The 20,266-nt window shown below is 37.9% G+C and overlaps 1 protein-coding gene across 4 annotated transcripts in view; it reads left to right on the plus strand.

Annotated features, from left to right (window-relative positions):
• Positions 1–20,266, plus strand: part of e(y)3 (enhancer of yellow 3) — a 115,756-nt gene that overhangs the window by 53,772 nt on the left and 41,718 nt on the right. For 3 of the 4 annotated variants that reach the window (XM_070101727.1, XM_070101725.1, XM_070101729.1), the window contains 5 exons: positions 6,189–6,333; positions 7,672–7,886; positions 12,312–12,437; positions 14,418–14,535; positions 19,086–19,220. In XM_070101727.1, coding sequence (XP_069957828.1) covers positions 6,189–6,333; positions 7,672–7,886; positions 12,312–12,437; positions 14,418–14,535; positions 19,086–19,220 — 739 coding nt within the window. The remainder of the gene's footprint in view (positions 1–6,188; positions 6,334–7,671; positions 7,887–12,311; positions 12,438–14,417; positions 14,536–19,085; positions 19,221–20,266) is intronic. The other variant, XM_070101728.1, reaches the window with a different exon arrangement.

Genomic DNA, 20,266 nt, shown 5'->3' on the forward strand with positions numbered 1-20,266 from the left:
AGCAGATGGAAAGAGATACACACAGGCAGACAAAAAGACAGATAAGCAGAGCTAGACAGGCAGGTAAGCAGAGGTAGACAGGCAGATAAGCAGAGCTGGACAGACAGACAGACAGATAGGTAGACAGACAGACAGATATACAGAAATATGTTTGTGTGCAACAGTGAAAACAAATAAAGCCAGGGTTCCCTTCAGCAGCTTACATTCATCAAATGTCACTGGCTGTCACTAGTTATCTGATGCTTGTCATAACACCATTCTTCAAGGAGTTTCATACTCCAGCTGTCTAAAACATTGCTGGACCTATAAATACAGTGGACCCCCGGTTTACAATCAGCTCCCAATGCGACCAATTATGTAAGTGTATTTATGTAAGTGCGTTTGTATGTGTATGTTTGGGGGTCTGAAATGGACTAATCTAATTCACAGTATTCCTTATGGGAACAAATTCGGTCAGTACTGGCACCTGAACGTACTTCTGGAATGAAATAATATCGTAAACCGGGGGTCCACTGTACTTTGTATATATTTATAGACAATAGTAAATGACCAAGGCTGGTGAAAATGATCACCTGTCAGTATAACTGTGACTATTTGAGTACTATATCAGTACCTAATATTAGTGTCAGAACAAAGATTGGCTATGAAATCACAAGAACTATTATAAATTGTAATTATCAGAACATAAAAATTATATAAAATAAAATTAACGAGAAAAAAGGTAAATCGGGAACACTTCTGCAAGCAGCAGGACTCAATGTTGCCATCAGGGGAGCATCCAGCGCCAACTTCCTGGTCTTATATCTTGGAAAGTACTGGTTCTAAAAAAAAATTTTTTTTTTGTTTTGGTCTTGTGCCACACAGAAAATTGCCCTCTTTAAATTAAAACAAAAAAAAAAAGTTTTTTATTTTTCAAAATATTCGGAGCGCTATGCAGGTGAACGTAGATCTACGTTTGGACAGTTTAAGGGTTAAGACATGATTGCCCATTTAAATTTCTGGTGGGAAATCAGTGCTAATTAGCATAGTTGAAGTAATAATCGTAACTAATTTTTTCATTGTATTTGGGCTTCTAACCTTCTTGAATCATTATCATTGCATTTCCTCATACTTTCCTAACCTGTATGGATGACAGTGTAGATGGTAAAAATGGGGTCAACATTTGCTTACCTCAGAGTAATGTTTCATTGGGGACTGAAGCTAAGTAGTCTGTGTTCAGATATGATATTCCATACATGTGGACTTTTTTCTACTTAAATCTGATATCTTCATTTGTGTTAAAGTACCATATACAGTATAGAGGGGAAGTTGAAAAGAATCTTTCCTCCGTAAGCCATGCGTGTCGTATGAGGCGACTAAAATGCCGGGAGCAATGGGCTAGTAACCCCTTCTCCTGTAGACATTTACGAAAAAAAGAGAAGAAGAAAAACTTTATAAAACTGGGATGCTTGAATGTGCGTGGATGTAGTGCGGATGACAAGAAACAGATGATTACTGATGTTATGAATGAAAAGAAGTTGGATGTCCTGGCCCTAAGCGAAACAAAGCTGAAGGGGGTAGGGGAGTTTCGGTGGGCGGAAATAAATGGGATTAAATCTGGAGTATCTGAGAGAGTTAGAGCAAAGGAAGGGGTAGCAGTAATGTTGAATGATCAGTTATGGAAGGAGAAAAGAGAATATGAATGTGTAAATTCAAGAATTATGTGGATTAAAGTAAAGGTTGGATGTGAGAAGTGGGTCATAATAAGCGTGTATGCACCTGGAGAAGAGAGGAATGCAGAGGAGAGAGAGAGATTTTGGGAGATGCTAAGTGAATGTATAGGAGCCTTTGAACCAAGTGAGAGAGTAATTGTGGTAGGGGACCTGAATGCTAAAGTAGGAGAAACTTTTAGAGAGGGTGTGGTAGGTAAGTTTGGGGTGCCAGGTGTAAATGATAATGGGAGCCCTTTGATTGAACTTTGTATAGAAAGGGGTTTAGTTATAGGTAATACATATTTTAAGAAAAAGAGGATAAATAAGTATACAAGATATGATGTAGGGCAAAATGACAGTAGATTGTTGGATTATGTATTGGTAGATAAAAGACTGTTGAGTAGACTTCAGGATGTACATGTTTATAGAGGGGCTGCAGATATATCAGATCACTTTCTAGTTGTAGCTACACTGAGAGTAAAAGATAGATGGGATACAAGGAGAATAGAAGCATCAGGGAAGAGAGAGGTGAAGGTTTATAAACTAAAAGAGGAGGCAGTTAGGGTAAGATATAAACAGCTATTGGAGGATAGATGGGCTAATGAGAGCATAGGCAGTGGGGTCGAAGAGGTATGGGGTAGGTTTAAAAATGTAGTGTTAGAGTGTTCAGCAGAAGTTTGTGGTTACAGGAAAGTGGGTGTGGGAGGGAAGAGGAGTGATTGGTGGAATGATGATGTAAAGAGAGTAGTAAGGGAGAAAAAGTTAGCATATGAGAAGTTTTTACAAAGTAGAAGTGATGCAAGGAGGGAAGAGTATATGGAGAAAAAGAGAGAGGTTAAGAGAGTGGTGAAGCAATGTAAAAAGAGAGCAAATGAGAGAGTGGGTGAGATGTTATCAACAAATTTTGTTGAAAATAAGAAAAAGTTTTGGAGTGAGATTAACAAGTTAAGGAAGCCTAGAGAACAAATGGGTTTGTCAGTTAAAAATAGGAGAGGAGAGTTATTAAATGGAGAGTTAGAGGTATTGGGAAGATGGAGGGAATATTTTGAGGAATTGTTAAATGTTGATGAAGATAGGGAAGCTGTGATTTCGTGTATAGGGCAAGGAGGAATAACATCTTGTAGGAGTGAGGAAGAGCCAGTTGTGAGTGTGGGGGAAGTTCGTGAGGCAGTAGGTAAAATGAAAGGGGGTAAGGCAGACGGGATTGATGGGATAAAGATAGAAATGTTAAAAGCAGGTGGGGATATAGTTTTGGAGTGGTTGGTGCAATTATTTAATAAATGTATGGAAGAGGGTAAGGTACCTAGGGATTGGCAGAGAGCATGCATAGTTCCTTTGTATAAAGGCAAAGGGGACAAGAGAGTGCAAAAATTATAGGGGGATAAGTCTGTTGAGTATACCTGGTAAAGTGTATGGTAGAGTTATTATTGAAAGAATTAAGAGTAAGATGGAGAACAGGATAGCAGATGAACAAGGAGGCTTTAGGAAAGGTAGGGGGTGTGTGGACCAGGTGTTTACAGTGAAACATATAAGTGAACAGTATTTAGATAAAGCTAAAGAGGTCTTTGTGGCATTTATGGATTTGGAAAAGGCATATGACAGGGTGGATAGGGGGGCAATGTGGCAGATGTTGCAGGTGTATGGTGTAGGAGGTAGGTTACTGAAAGCAGTGAAGAGTTTTTACAAGGATAGTGAGGCTCAAGTTAGAGTATGTAGGAAAGAGGGAGATTATTTCCCAGTAAAAGTAGGCCTTAGACAAGGATGTGTGATGTCACCGTGGTTTAATATATTTATAGATGGGGTTGTAAGAGAAGTAAATGCGAGGGTCTTGGCAGGAGGCGTGGAGTTAAAAGATAAAGAATCACACACAAAGTGGGAGTTGTCACAGTTGCTCTTTGCTGATGACACTGTGCTCTTGGGAGATTCTGAAGAGAAGTTGCAGAGATTGGTGGATGAATTTGGTAGGGTGTGCAAAAGAAGAAAATTAAAAGTGAATACAGGAAAGAGTAAGGTTATGAGGATAACAAAAAGATTAGGTGATGAAAGATTGGATATCAGATTGGAGGGAGAGAGTATGGAGGAGGTGAACATATTCAGATATTTGGGAGTGGACATGTCAGCGGATGGGTCTATGAAAGATGAGGTGAATCATAGAATTGATGAGGGGAAAAGGGTGAGTGGTGCATGTAGGAGTCTGTGGAGACAAAGAACTTTGTCCTTGGAGACAAAGAGGGGAATGTATGAGAGTATAGTTTTACCAACGCTCTTATATGGGTGTGAAGCATGGGTGATGAATGTTGCAGCGAGGAGAAGGCTAGAGGCAGTGGAGATGTCATGTCTGAGGGCAATGTGTGGTGTGAATATAATGCAGAGAATTCGTAGTTTGGAAGTTAGGAGGAGGTGCGGGATTACCAAAACTGTTGTCCAGAGGGCTGAGGAAGGGTTGTTGAGGTGGTTCGGACATGTAGAGAGAATGGAGCGAAACAGAATGACTTCAAGAGTGTATCAGTCTGTAGTGGAAGGAAGGCGGGGTAGGGGTCAGCCTAGGAAAGGTTGGAGGGAGGGGGTAAAGGAGGTTTTGTGTGCGAGGGGCTTGGACTTCCAGCAGGCATGCGTGAGCGTGTTTGATAGGAGTGAATGGAGACAAATGGTTTTTAATACTTGACGTGCTGTTGGAGTGTGAGCAAAGTAACATTTATGAAGGGATTCAGGGAAACCGGCAGGCCGGACTTGAGTCCTGGAGATGGGAAGTACAGTGCCTGCACTCTGAAGGAGGGGTGTTAATGTTGCAGTTTAAAAACTGTAGCGTAAAGCACCCTTCTGGCAAGACAGTGATGGAGTGAATGATGGTGAAAGTTTTTCTTTTTCGGGCCACCCTGCCTTGGTGGGAATCGGCCAGTGTGATAATAAAAAATAAAAAAAAAAATAATTTTTTCCCTATCATCCTGTTTTAAGGGAGGGTCCTTAATGTTGGTGAATGGCTCTTAATCCAAAGATTTGTATTGTAATATTAGCTGTTAATAAGGGCTTGAGGAGTGATGATAGATGTGAGGAGAAACATTGTTGAGGAGAAACAATGTTGTGTACTATCCTCTCTCCCTCAGATGTCTGCATTCACTGCTTCTCTTGCTGCTGGCTTACTGTCCTGGCAAAAACGAGACATAGCAGTTTAGTTCTCCTACACCACATTTGTCTTTCCTTTGTGAATACAATGAAAATCTAGCATTACCACGTATCTAAGTTGCCCCTCTAACTTTTGTTATGATTGAGGCTAATAATGTTAGTGTAATAGGAGAGGGGAGGAAGAGGTGGGGGTGGCTGGAAGATTCACTTTACCAAACCCAGCTACATGTACATTGCCCCCACTTTTATTTTTATTCTCAGTTTTTACTTTATTGATATATCTTTGGTATATGGTATTTGGTGTGGTGGGTTTTTATTGGTTCAGTTTTGTCAATAAACGTGGGCTGTATTATAGTACATTTATTGTTCAGGGAAGGTGCACATTATTCCCCCCCCCCCTCAGTTTTTAGGATAAAATATACTAATGTATGGATATTAAAATATTCAAATGACCTGTTCTGTTGAACTAGCAGCAGCAGCAGCAGCAGCTGTATATGCACACCCGGTATTATATGTTTGAAACAGTTTCTTGGTATAAAAGATTGTTGTGGCACAAAATGTCTCTTTGACATGGAAGTTTTTTGTCATTAATCAAAATTGTTCTGCAAAGATAGCCACAGCCCACTGACACCTGGCACCCATCAATAAGGCCATTTCCTCTTCCTCCTCTAACTCCTGCTGGAGGTGCAGGAGGGGAAACTGCATGCCCTAAGGGCACACCCAGCTAGTACATTTGTGGCTGGTGTGTTTCTGCTGACTCAGTGGCAGCAATAATAGCATCACTGTAGTTGACAGAGGAAGAAAAAGAAGAGAAAAAAAAAAGCATGTTGCCTTACCCTCTCAGAGTAGTAGGATGGTAGACAGCAGTCATTATGGGAGGTACTGCTGTCCTCTCAGATGAAGCTGAAATGGAAACCTGTTACTTTTTTTTTTTTTTGTACTGGCAGGATTGCTTTCTTCTTATTTCACAAACACTTAAGATAATAGGTAAATCTTACAACCTACTTCTTCCATTTATTATATACATACCTTTACTTAACTAGCTCTTAATTCTATAATACTTCCTTTCTAACGTAGGAGGCCTAGTATCAAACCAGGCCCTGAGAAAGGTAATCCTCGGGACCACTAACAAATAAGAGTTAAGCAGAGGCTAACTGTATAGTATATAGTAAGCATAGTCATCAGGGTTTCCTGTTACTTAAAATTTCTTATATGTAATACTTTTATATCTTATGAGATCAGAAAATGGTGAAAAGGAGAAGTTGGAAGGAGAGGTGAGATAACAAGGTGGAGGGAGGGAAGGAAGATCAAGGGAGAGAGAAGTGAGAGAAGTTTTCCTCACAAACTATTGTATCCATTTAATTATATTTTTAGATACTCACTGGCACTCAACAGATCCATCAGTGCTGGATGAGGAGACAAGAATGGACTACAGTCTGCTCCAGGACGAGGACTCTCAAGGCTCATCCTCAAAGAGAGAAGTTCGTAGATTCCGCTGTGAAGTCATTGTGCCAGAAAGGTTAGCAAAGTAATTTTTTTCTGTATCTCTACAGTTACCATTTAAATATGGTGCTTCCACTTATAAATCCAGAGAACGCAAACAAAAATAAGACTTGCCTGAAGATTTAATCCCCAAGAACTTCGGTGAACTATAGTTATGCAAATTTTTTAATATAGGTCAGATTACCATAATTACTTTAGTTCTGGAGTTAAGAAGTATGGTGCCTACACATTAAAGGATTGATAGAGATATTGCACTTTGGAGGGTTATGTGAATTGGGATGTCTGTACACTTCTATTACTCAGTAGCTATTGAGGGTGAATTTGTTTTGAGTTACCCTTCCATACCAGTTATGTTAGTTTTGAAGTAAAAGAAGAAAAGACATTATATAACTGTACAGGTATTTTGCAGTTTACCTGGGAAGGGGATGTGTCAGTCATCAGAATATCCAGAATTACATTGCTGTACTCCATGTATATGTATCAGATGTATTCTCAAATTACAGTAAAATATTGAAGTTTCATCACTAGTATTTTCTACACTTGTTACTTTGGCTAGTACATAACAGAAGCCATTTGTCAGCGTGTGTTTAATTTGATTAATGAGAGTCTGGGGTGTATAACAATTATAAATATTCTTAAAACATGTAAGCTGAAATTACATTAGCAAAATTTGCATTATATAGATAAGAAAAATGAAGTTAGTTAAAAGACAGAAAAAGAAATAAGAGAAATATGAAAATGCAGTTTATGAATCCCATAACATACAGGAGGTCCATTGCTTGCAAAAGAGTTGCATTCCTGGCTTTTCAATTTGCGAACATATGGAAAAAAGTACAATAATTATTATTATTATAATCATGGGGAGCACTAAACCCATAGGATTATACAGCGCATGTGGGGGGCGGATGGGAGGCATTCAGGCTCATTTCAGGGAACTGGAGCACGGATCCAATTCCCTAGATCAAGAGCCCCTCACCAGCATTGAGGAACCTCCCTTGAGGGGAAAAAAAAAGTACAAGAGATTATAGTTCACTCTTTATTTTGTACTATGGCTTAGGCATTGTAATATTTTGATTCTTAAATGCCCCATTTGTAAGTACATATGAATGTGTGCAACTTGGTACTCCTATGAGTCGAACGTTTACGTGTGACGTATCTTTAAAGACTAGGTTTGCAGAGTGATTATCTCCAGAACCATTAACATATATAGGATAACTGTAATGCAGTAATAGATTTTATACTATACTGTATTGTTCATTAGAATAATTTGTCATTTATAGCAAATGGCTTATTGAAATTTGCCAACATTAGTGTTTTAATAATGGAGCATCAAAATTTCTGTTCCTTTCCTTAGCACTGAAGTATTCACTGCTGATAAGGTGGTCGAATATGTTTGGCCATTGGAGGGCATTGGTGAGCACTATTTCATACAAGAGCAGATTTCCCAATATCTTGGCATCATGTCATTCAAACGCCGGTACCCAGATCTACGAAGACGACCAATTGACATGCAAGAGCGGGATTATCTGAAGGAAAAAGGCTTAGTATCTGAGATGGCCTGTGATTTAGGTTTGTTGATTATACTGTTTTTCTTTTTGTATCTTCAGTATACATATTTTCTTTTTCATTCTAGATTTTGTTATTTCCTGCACATTTGTTTTGTTCTTTGTGCTTTCTTATTCTTGTGTTTCTTTTTTTTCTTTGTTTCCTAAAAAATTATCATTCAGATTCATTCACAAAAGTATTAAATGTGTTCTGTTTAAAGTAATCAGTGTTTGCAGATAATTTGGTAGAGTAATGATGTCTGTGAAGCCTGTTGTATGTGCAGCATTTCTGGCAAGGCTTAATCAAAACAATTCTGAACATATTCATAGATAAGGAGGTACAGTGGACACTCGACCAACGATATTAATCTATTCCAGAGAGCTTGTCGTTAGTCGAATTTATTGTTGTTCAAATTAATTTTCCCATAAGAAATAATGGAAATCCAATTAATCCGTTCCAGACACTCAAAAGTATGAATTTTTTTTTTTCACGTGAAATATACATTTTCCTACACAGAAAAAGGATACATGCACAATAAAAACTGTGTACTAAATGAAGAATAAATGACACTTACCTTTATTGAAGATGTAGTGATGAGTGATAAGATGGGAGGAGGGAAGATGGAGGTGTATTAATTTGGGAACAACTTGAGTCACTGGACCTCTGTCATACCAAAAATCTGTCCATTGAGCTCTTCCAGAACAGGCCTGTTTTGTCACAATTGAACACTTGTTGGGGTTGGATTTTTTCAGCTTTGCCATGCCTTATCACACTGTGTATGCCACTACAATTCTTAAATCTCTTAAACCAATCTTTGCTGGCCTTAAATTCATTGATATGAGCACTAGTTCCAGGCATTTTTTCATGTTCACCTGGGTGTTAGTTAACTGATGTGGGTTGCATCCTGGGGGCCAAGATTAAGGACCCCAATGGAATTAAGTTACAGTCCTCGATGACACACTGACTTTCTTGGGGTTTCCTGGGTGGCTAACCCTCTGGGGTTAATTGTTTCTTGGTAATTGTTTCTCGTTAAGCCACACCAACAGCACACACTCCACATCTTCGAGTAGTACAGCTGACTGTGGTACAATAGTATTTCGATAGTATTTCTTACCCTTTTTACCACAGGGTTGGCACTAGAAGCTTTCTTTGGGACCATGGTGGCTTACTTAGCAGTTACAAGCACTAAAAACTATGGAATAATAGAAAATGTCTCGAATGTATGCATGGAACCGTCCTCCCTGGCTTGTAAACAGTGGCACACTAGCTGATGGCAGGGCATCTGAGGCGCTCAGGCTGGACGGACAGGCTCAGGACGAATCGTGTTGGTCAAGTTTTTCATTGTTGGTCGGGCCAAAATTTTTACGCTCAAACGCTTCGTTAGTCGAATTTATCGTTAGACGATGCCTTCGTTGGACTGGGGTCCACTGTACACTAAAATTAGCAATGGGAATTATAATAGATTAATGAAAACAAAATCAACAGTTCATTCTCTCAGGTATGTTAAGATTGTACAAATAATTTATGATTAAAGATTTTATGTATTTATTATACAAGTTTTGTACAGGTAAGTTTGTATTAGCATCGTTAGTGAAGCCACTTTGTGCATAGTGTTTTTTTGGGTAAGATTTTTTTTTTTTTAATCACATAGCTATCTCCCACTCAGGCAGGGGCAATTCAATCAAGAGAACACATTTCCTATCACTTCTTCAAAAACTATCTTATCAGAAGTGTGCAGATATCATAATTCAGATGCCCCTTCAAACTACAACATCCCCACCTCTCCATAAGAGTCAGGCACTCTACTTCTCACCTCCAGAACTCTAGTCTGGCTATGTGGACCTGCAAGTTGCTAGCACCAACAGCCTGGTTGACTGGGACATTAACTAGAAAGTTTAGCACCAGACCTGGCTGTGAGGGTAAAAAAATAAAATCGAAACCAGTCAAACATGGTAGAGGTAACTAGTGTCTTCGAATCCATTCATAAACATGGGCTAAAAAAAGTATAAATTTTTACATCGTATCAGCCTTTGCTGCTAATAGGGTACTAACGGTTATTTTACAAAATCAGAATCAATTTAATATTACTAAGTTGTCTGAGTGGTACATTTTCGGTCTCAGGTTTACACTAATTATGTGTTTCAAACTCTTCCGGCCGTATATATACGTCTTATGAGGTACCGTGTTTGACGTATATATACTCATAAATTCTAGCGGCTTCAAATCAAGCAGGAGAAAGCTGGTAGGCCCACATGTGAGAGAATTGGTCTGTGTGGTCAGTGTGCACCACATAAAAAAAATCCTGGAGCACGCAGTACATGAGAAAAAAAAACTCCGACCGTTTTTTTTAATTAAAATGCCGACTTTGTGGTCTATTTTCGTATAGTATTTATAGTTGTATTCTCGTTTTCTTGGTCTCATTTGATAGAATGGAAAACATATTATAGAAATAGAGGTGATTTTGATTGATTTTATTATAAAAAGAACCTGGAAAAGGAGCTCAAAGTAAAGGAAATGTTTGATTTTTGCCAATGTTCAAAAGTAAACAAATGATGTCATTGTCCAATAAATGTCCAACTAGCCATTCTAATATGCAGTCATGAATGGGTTGATGTTATTTATACAATTATTACAGTATTGCAGTAGTCTGCATAATAGTAAGTCTTCTATTTTTTGTTTGAATAAAAATTCAAAATAGAAAGCAAGAGCAATATCAGAGGGGCCTGGAGACATGACTGATGAACAAAGAAAATGTTATTTTAGAGCCAGGAATGTCTGCATTGTTCGTTCTGGACCTTATTTTGAAATTGTCATATTTTTTAATTTTCACGAAATTGGCCAAATTGCAAATTTCTGACCACATTATTGGGTAGTTGAAATCGGTAAATGGGCAGTTTCTTGTACTCAGTCGATAGAGAAAATGGAGTTCTAAAGAAATAGCTATGAGTTTGGTCGACTGAAGCAACAGAAGTAGCCGAAAATAGGGCTCAAAGTGGGCGAAATCGCCGATTTGTAAATATCGCCGAGGTCGCTAACTTCGCTAGAGCATAATTCCGTCAGTTTTCCATCAAATTTCGTTTTTTTGGTGTCATTACAATCTGGAAAAGATTCTCTATCATTTCATAAGAATTTTTTTTTTTTTTTTTTAATTTCGCGACACCAGGAGACACCTCAGGATTGGGGGTTGCGACAGTCAAAGGGTTAAATATTGCATTATCATAATATTACATTTACTGTTAGGATTGTTTAGACAAAATGTGAGTGGGAAATTGAGCAAGAACACCGAAGAAAATCTTATGGGTAATATTCAGTTTATGGATGGAATATGTACCAAGTCAGAGAGAAAACAATGAGTTATTAACAAGAGATCCTGCATTAAAAAAAATTTGGTAATTGAAACTCCTGAATTTGGAAGGTTGTTTTTTTTGGGTGTTTGGGTATATAATGTGTAGCTATGATTGTAGTTGAGATATTGGTAGTTGTAAACAGTACATACTTCAGAGTAAATAATACAGTGTAGTAGTAATGTGCATATTTTTTTTTTTAACAAGTCGGCTGTCTCCCACCGAGGCAGGGTGACCCAAAATGAAAGAAAATCCCCAAAAAGAAAATGCTTTCATCATCTTTCAACACTTTCACTTCACTCATACATAATCACTATCTTTGCAGAGGTTCCCAGATACAACAGTTTAGGAGGATATATAACATACCCCTCCAAACTGCCAGTATCCCAAACCCCTCCTGTAAAGTGCAGGCATTGTACTTCCCATTTCCAGTACTCAAGTCTGGCTATATAAAAATAACCGGTTTCCCTGAATCCCTTCACTAAATGTTACCCTGCTCACACTCCAACAGCTTGTCAGGTCCCAAAAACCATTCGTCTCCATTCACTCTTTTCTAACACACTCACACATGTAGTAATTATATTAGTAACAAACTATGTTGTGAGTTATAGTAGTTACGTACTTAATTTTTATGAACAGATCATGCTAAATTGTATTGGATCTTAGATATTGTTTTATAAATGTACTTATAGTAAGTTATGATTTATGCTGTGGGACCCTGGAGGGCTCAGTTAAAATTAACAGATTAATATGGGGGAGAGGGTGTATATTATTGCCAATTCGCCCATAGATTCTGTATTATGAAATTAATTTTTTGTGATTATTACATAAACAGACCGCATTCTCGTGTCTACACTCGTGAATGACATTACTCACAATTCACATGTAACCCACACATCGGAGAATGAAACTTATGACTACATTTTGGACCAGCTTAGACCATTAACTAGGCATGATAAGTTTCATTCTCCTATGTGTGGGTAATTTGTGAATTGTTCCAGTCATGGTATTGTGCCTTTTTATTCTTTGACTTATGCTAGCTTGTATGTATATTCAAATAACTGTAGCTTGTGCTGAAATTCTCTGAACTTTGTTCCTCTTTTAGGTTTAACAGCCGTGAGAAGTGAAGATGTACTGGATGTTATGTTTGCTGATTTTCCCGTCAAATTTGAAGCATTACAAAGACTCTTGAGAGAACGAAAAGAGAATGAAATTAGAGAGAGAGGAAAAGGTGAGCTTGTCTTTATGCTTCAGTGATTTAGGGTTAAATAGCATAATTGTTATATATTATGAATTTCTACCAAATGTGGGTGGCTACACTTCTACTTCTACCTTTTATAGTTTTTTGCCCTAGACATTACCTTTTGTTCCCATAAACCACATATAAACAGGTTGCATGTTAACTAGTGCCAAAGCTTGTATATCTACTCTGTACCATATACAGTTTATGGATGGAATGTGTACCAAGTCATAGAAAATAATACGAGTTATTAGGAAGAGATCATGCATTAAAAAAAAGGTGTGAGTATATAACAAAGGCAGAGAGCAGAAGCCAACATAGTCCATATTGAATGCATATGCAGAGAGGGCCTATCATAAGTCTGGCTATCTTAATTTTTCTGTTTAATTGAGATTGGGATAGTATATCAGAAGGCTCTCTTCCCACCATCCATTCCCTCTTAACTAGAAAGCCTGAGGTCTTGCACTTTCAACTTTTGTGTTAAACTTTATAAAAATGTAAAATAAATATCAAACTCAATTCTCCTTTAGAGACATTATCTTGCACTGGGATTTTTCATTAATTTTTGGTAATTTTCATTTTAGTTTTGGTTCCTGCATCTTTACCCTTTCAGGGTTGGTGCCATACTAGTACGGCTTGCATGCCAGGGTTGGTGCTGTACTAGTACACATAAATTCTAGCACCTTCAAATCTAGCGAGAGAAAGCTGGTAGGCCTACATATGAAAGAATGGGTCTATGTGGTCAGTGTGCACGGTATAAAAAAATCCTGCAGCACACAGTGCATAATGAGAAAAAAATAACTCCGACTGTGTTTTTGGTTTAAAACAGCGACTTTGCAGTGTATTTTCGTATGCTATTTATGGTTGTATTCTAGTTTTCTTGGTCTCATTTTATAGAATGGGAAACATGTTATGGAAACTGAGATGATTTTGATTGGTTTCATAATGAAAAGTACCTTGAAATTGAGCTCAAAGTAGCAGAAATGTTCGATTTATGCCAAAGTTCAAAGGTAAACAAATCATGCCACGTGTCCAATACATGTCAACTGGTGAGTGTAATATTCTTTCACAAGTGCCCTGATATTATTTATACCATTTGTACGCCATTTCTACACGAATGCAGTAATCTGCATAACATAAATCTTTTTTTTTTTTTTGTGAGAATAAAAATTCAAAGTGGAAAGCAAAAGAAATGTAACAGAGGCCTAGGGACATGAGTAATGAACAGAGGAAATGTTATTTTAGTGCCAGAAATGTCTGTCTTGCTTATTCTGGACCCTATTTGGAAATTGGCATCTTTTGAAATTTGTGTGAAATTGGCAAAATTGCCAATTTCTGACCATGTTATTGGATAGTTGAAATCGGTAAATGAGTGGTTTCTTTTACTCATCCGATAGAAAAAATGGAGTTCTAGCGAAATAGGTATGATTTTTGTCGACTGGTACATAGGAATTGGCTGAAAATAGGGCTCAAAATGGGTGAAATCGCCGATGCGTAAACATTATTGAGACAGCCAACTTCGCAAGAGCATAATTCCATAAGTTTTCCATCAAATTTCATACTTTTAGTGTCATTATGGTCGGGAAAATTTCTCTTATCATTTCATAAGAAAAAATAATTTTTGTTTTTTCCGAAAAATTTCCAACCCTGAGAACAAGTTTAGGAGAGGGCCTGCCGACCCTGAAAGGGTTAATACAAGTACTAAATAAGAAGGATGACACAATCCATTCCATGTTCACCTTTTATTACCAAAATATTACCTAGAAGGACTTTACCTATTCCATATGATATTGGTACATTATTAGTCATATATATTTGATAAGGAAAGAAAATCTGAGTGACCCTTTTTTCTTTTGTCTGTATATTGTCATTTTCTCTTTCTAACTAAAAATTGATTTCCTTCTGGTAACTAGTACTGAACATGTAAAAACTTGTTGGAATTTATTATAAATTACTTTTTTTTCCTTTTAGTGAACTACTCCTTGGCCAATATAGACAAGTCCAAGTTGCAGGAGTATGGGAGGAAGGCTGCTGAGGACGCTGCTCGATGGAATGCTAACTTCAACAAAGAAAAGAAAGATGAACGCAGGTAAGTCTTGTACATTGCTGGTCATGTACATTTAAGATGATAGGTAAATCTTAAAAATTCTTTCTTGCATTCAGTATTTATCTTTACTTTCAATTGTGCTTCTAGTTTTTATTCATTTAGTACTGTATTTCTTTTATGATTTGGCAGGCTTGATTTTATACTGTCTCAAGGGCCACTGATCCTCAGAACAATTAATAGATAAAGTAGGCCCCCCCATTTATGCTAATGCATTTCAGACGGAATGTATTTTCTTAGACACCTATGTAAAATTCGAGATGCATTCTTGGGTCATGATATTCTAATTTCATTTGTTTTTTAACTACGACTATTTACCCAATATTTTACATTCAGTTATCTTCTTTTTCACATACAAAATAGTCTTAAACATTGTTTTAATCAAAGGCCATCTGAACTGTGATGTCACTACACTTCTGGCAAGATGGATTAAATGAATGATGGTGATACGTTTCTTCTTTTTGAGTCACCTTACCACAGTGGGAGATGGCTGGTGTATTAATTAAACAGAGTAGAGCTACAGTAAAGTATTTAGAGTACATTTTCTAAGTTGACTGTACAGAATCAAGGTTGCTTCACTCTGATAATTTTGAATACTTTAAACAACTTGTCTGTTAATCTTTGCCTTACAAAGCTAAATAAAGCCAGCTATCCTAAATTAATTTCATAGTTTATTTATTTACCTCTGAATCTGGGAAACATTGTTGTCTTGCAGTGCTGGACACCTTCCAGTTTGTCAGTGTGTATCTTTTCTTATAATAGGTGATCAGAACTGCACAAAATATTCTGCAGAATGATGATCTCTCATGAAAAGTGTCTTGTCAATGAGGGGTTCTTGTTTAAAAAGCTGGGCTTTTCTTCCCCTTCCTCGGATCGTACCTGAATGCCCCCTATTCCTGAAGTTCTGATCCCTAGGGGCTTAGTACTTTCGCATAAAGTAAATAAATAAATATAAGAAGAGCAGAGTATATGGAGAGTAAAAGAAAGTTAAAAAGAGTGGTGAGAGGTTGCAAAAGGAGAGCAGATGATAGAGTGGGAGAGGCACTGTCAAGAAATTTTAATGAAAATAAGAAAAAATTTTGGAGTGAGTTAAACAAGTTAAGAAAGCCTAGGGAAAGTATGGATTTGTCAGTTAAAAACAGAGTAGGGGAGTTAGTAGATGGGGAGATGGAGGTATTAGGTAGATGGCGAGAATATTTTGAGGAACTTTTAAATGTTAAGGAAGAAAGAGAGGCAGTAATTTCATGCACTGGTCAGGGAGGTATACCATCTTTTAGGAGTGAAGAAGAGCAGAATGTAAGTGTGGGGGAGGTACGTGAGGCATTACATAGAATGAAAGGGGGTAAAGCAGCTGGAACTAATGGGATCATGACAGAAATGTTAAAAGCAGGGGGGGATATAGTGTTGGAGTGGTTGGTACTTTTGTTCAATAAATGTATGAAAGAGGGGAAGGTACCTAGGGATTGGCAGAGAGCATGTATAGTCCCTTTATATAAAGGGAAAGGGGACAAAAGAGACTGTAAAAATTATAGAGGAATAAGTTTACTGAGTATACCAGGAAAAGTGTACGGTAGGGTTATAATTGAAAGAATTAGAGGTAAGACAGAATGTAGGATTGCGGATGAGCAAGGAGGTTTCCGAGTGGGTAGGGGATGTGTAGATCAAGTGTTTACATTGAAGCATATATGTGAACAGTATTTAGATAAAGGTAGGGAAGTTTTTATTGCATTTATGGATTTAGAAAAGGCATATGATAGAGTGGATAGAGGAGCAATGTGGCAGATGTTGCACGTATATGGAATAGGTGGTAAGTTATTAAATGCTGTAAAGAGTTTTTATGAGGATAGTGAGGCTCAGGTTAAGGTGTGTAGAAGAGAGGGAGACTACTTCCCGGTAAAAGTAGGTCTTAGACAGGGATGTGTAATGTCACCATGGTTGTTTAATATATTTATAGATGGGGTTGTAAAGGAAGTAAATGCTAGGATGTTCGGGAGAGGGGTGGGATTAAATTTTGGGGAATCAAATTCAAAATGGGAATTGACACAGTTACTTTTTGCTGATGATACCGTGCTTATGGGAGATTCTAAAGAAAAATTGCAAAGGTTAGTGGATGAGTTTGGGAATGTGTGTCAAGGTAGAAAGTTGAAAGTGAACATAGAAAAGAGTAAGGTGATGAGGGTATCAAATGATTTAGATAAAGAAAAATTGGATATCAAATTGGGGAGGAGGAGTATGGAAGAAGTGAATGTTTTCAGATACTTGGGAGTTGACATGTCGGCGGATGGATTTATGAAGGATGAGGTTAATCATAGAATTGATGAGGGAAAAAAGTGAGTGGTGCGTTGAGGTATATGTGGAGTCAAAAAAACGTTATCTATGGAGGCAAAGAAGGGAATGTATGAAAGTATAGTAGTACCAACACTCTTATATGGGTGTGAAGCTTGGGTGGTAAATGCAGCAGCGAGGAGATGGTTGGAGGCAGTGGAGATGTCCTGTTTAAGGGCAATGTGTGGTGTAAATATTATGCAGAAAATTCGGAGTGTGGAAATTAGGAAAAGGTGTGGAGTTAATAAAAGTATTAGTCAGAGGGCAGAAGAGGGGTTGTTGAGGTGGTTTGGTCATTTAGAGAGAATGGATCAAAGTAGAATGACATGGAAAGCATATAAATCTATAGGGGAAGGAAGGCGGGGTAGGGGTCGTCCTCGAAAGGGTTGGAGAGAGGGGGTAAAGGAGGTTTTGTGGGCAAGGGGCTTGGACTTCCAGCAAGAGTGCGTGAGCGTGTTAGATAGGAGTGAATGGAGACGAATGGTACTTGGGACCTGACGATCTGTTGGAGTGTGAGCAGGGTAATATTTAGTGAAGGGATTCAGGGAAACCGGTTATTTTCATATAGTCGGACTTGAGTCCTGGAAATGGGAAGTACAATGCCTGCACTTTAACCCTTTGAGGGTCGACAGGCCCTCTCCGAAACTCGTTCTCAGGGTCGGCCAAATTTAAAAAAAAAAAAATTATTTTCTCTTATGAAAAGATAGAGAATCTTTTCCCGATCATAAAGACACCAAAAGTTTGAAATTTGATAGAAAACTTACGGAATTATGCTCTCGCAAAGTTAGCGGTCTCGGCGATGTTTACGCATCGGCGATTTTGCCCACTTTGAGCCCCATTTTCGGCCAATTTCACTGTACTAGTCGACAAAAAACATGAATATTCCGCTAGAACTCCATTTTTTCTATCGAATGAGTGCAAGAAACCACCCATTTATAAATTCAACTATCCAGTACAGTGGTCAGAATTTAGCAATTTTGCCAATTTCACACAAATTTCAAAAGATGCCAATTTCCGAATAGGGTCCAGAATAAACAAGAAAGACATTCCTGGCACTAAAATGACATTTCCTCTAGTCATTAGTCACGTCTCAAGGCCCCTCTTATATTCTTTTCCTTTCCACTTTGAATTTTTATTCTCACAAAAAATATAAGATTTACTGTTATGCAGACTACTGCATTAGTGTAAAAAATGGTATAAATATTATTGGTGCACTTGTGAAAGAATATTAGACTCACCAGTTGACGTGTATTGCATGCTTGGCACGATTTGTTTACTTTTGAAGTTTGGTAAAAATCGAACATTTCTGCTACTTTGAGCTCAATTTCAAGGCACCTTTCATTGTAAAACCAGTCAAAATCATCTCAATTTCTGTAATATGTCTTCCATTCTATAAAATGAGACCAAGAAAACTAGAATACAACAATAAATACCATACGAAAATACACTGCAAAGTCGCTGATTTATTAAAAAAAAATGGTAAAAGTTTTTTTTTTCTCATTATGCACTGTGTGCTGCAGGATTTTTTTTAGACTGTGCACACTGACCACATGGACCCATTCTTTCATATGAAGGCCTACCAGCTTTCTCCCACTAGATTTGAGGCCGCTAGAATTTATGAGTACTAGTACGTCAAAAACCCCTACGCGTAAGACGTACTAGTACGACGAAAACCCTCAAAGGGTTAAAGGAGGGGTTTGGGATATTGGCAGTTTGGAGGGATATGTTGTGTATCTTTATATGTGTATGCTTCTAAACTGTTGTATTCTGAGCACCTCTGCAAAAACAGTGATAATGTGTGAGTGTGGTGAAAGTGTTGAATGATGATGAAAGTATTTTCTTTTTGGGGATTTTCTTTCTTTTTTGGGTCACCCTGCCTCGGTGAGAGACGGCCGACTTGTTGGGAAAAAAAAAAAAGATGTAAGTGAACAGAACGTTATTTTTTAGTTTCAAATTCGAATGATCTACCTACAAAGGCAGAGATTATTTTTTGGCATTCTTTTATTGTCTCCATTTATGGTTTGCTGGGCTTCAAATTATTTGCCACTATTACTACTAGGTTTATATTTTTTATTTGTTTACCTTAAGCAGGGTGGCCCAAAAAAGAAAAACGAAAGTTTAAATTTATTTTATTATTCGTTAAATAACTTACCATTGATGAAGTCGATATTAATAATATGAGAACTAATGGATAATAAATTCAATTGCAGGTACAGCTTTGACCTGCAGACATTCACCCTGCAGCTGCCTATTGGTCGTGGCAAGAAACTACCTGGTGAATTTACCAAGATAGGCTATTATCCAGTAGCTGTACTTCCTGGACAGTACACTGATTATTACAGACCGTAAGTGCTCATCCCGGTTATTATGTTTTGGAGATGTACTGTGCTTACCATACTGTATTAAATATGCTAACTGTGTATAATTACATATTAGGGTTTACAGGGGGTGAGATCTAGCTCTTGGCCCCATTTAATTTTCAGATGATTCATGCAAAATAGTTTTGTCATGTGAGAAAAGAAGGGAAAGGGGCTGGAGCATAGTGCTCACCCACTGTGTGCTCAGACCTGCCTGTTGTGTTTGTGTGGATGTTGGCACAATTTATGTCCACTTCAGGTACAGACTAGTCTGCAGTGTCTGGGGCCCTATTACATGCACCCATCTTGTGCTCAGACTTTCCTTTGCATGGAAAAGCTAAAGTAGACCGTTATATTACACGGATTTATTTGCCACGTTTTGGTTATTGTACTACTGAAAAATTGCGGCACAGTTTTATACAACACTTCATAAAATTAACACGGTTCTGTTTGCGGGCGCAGAAAAAACTTCCCCAGCTCAAGCTGCCGCCTGGCTGTGGGTCAGCAAGGGAGACCTCCTGCCATCCCTTGTCACCCCTGACACTCCTGCCACCCCCATTCCAGCCTTCATAAATGTGTGTCCAGTTCCATTCTGTCTTAGGACAGAATTGTGTTTTGATCTTTTAATTGCCATATCTTGTATCTGCCAAGTAATCATAGCACCCAGTAGGCATATGAGTGTTGCTGGAAGTGGCAAGAAAAGGTATAAATGTTTAAGTTTTCGAATTAACGAAGAAAATAGAGATATTAGGGAAGAGATAGCCTGTGGCCTTAATGAAGTGTCAGTTTGTACATTTCAAAAGAATGAGGTAAATATATGAGTTTGTGTGATGAATAACTGACTGACTGACTTATTTGACTTGATTGACTTGTTTGACTTGACTGACTGACTTGACTGACTGACTTGACTGACTGACTTGACTGACTGACTGACTGACTGACTTGACGGACTGACTGACTGACTAACTTGACTAACTTGACTGACAGACTGACTTGACTGACTGACTGATTTGACTGACTGACTGATTTGACTG

The sequence above is a fragment of the Cherax quadricarinatus genome, chromosome 78, assembly GCF_038502225.1.
Source record: "Cherax quadricarinatus isolate ZL_2023a chromosome 78, ASM3850222v1, whole genome shotgun sequence".
NCBI lineage: Eukaryota > Metazoa > Arthropoda > Malacostraca > Decapoda > Parastacidae > Cherax > Cherax quadricarinatus.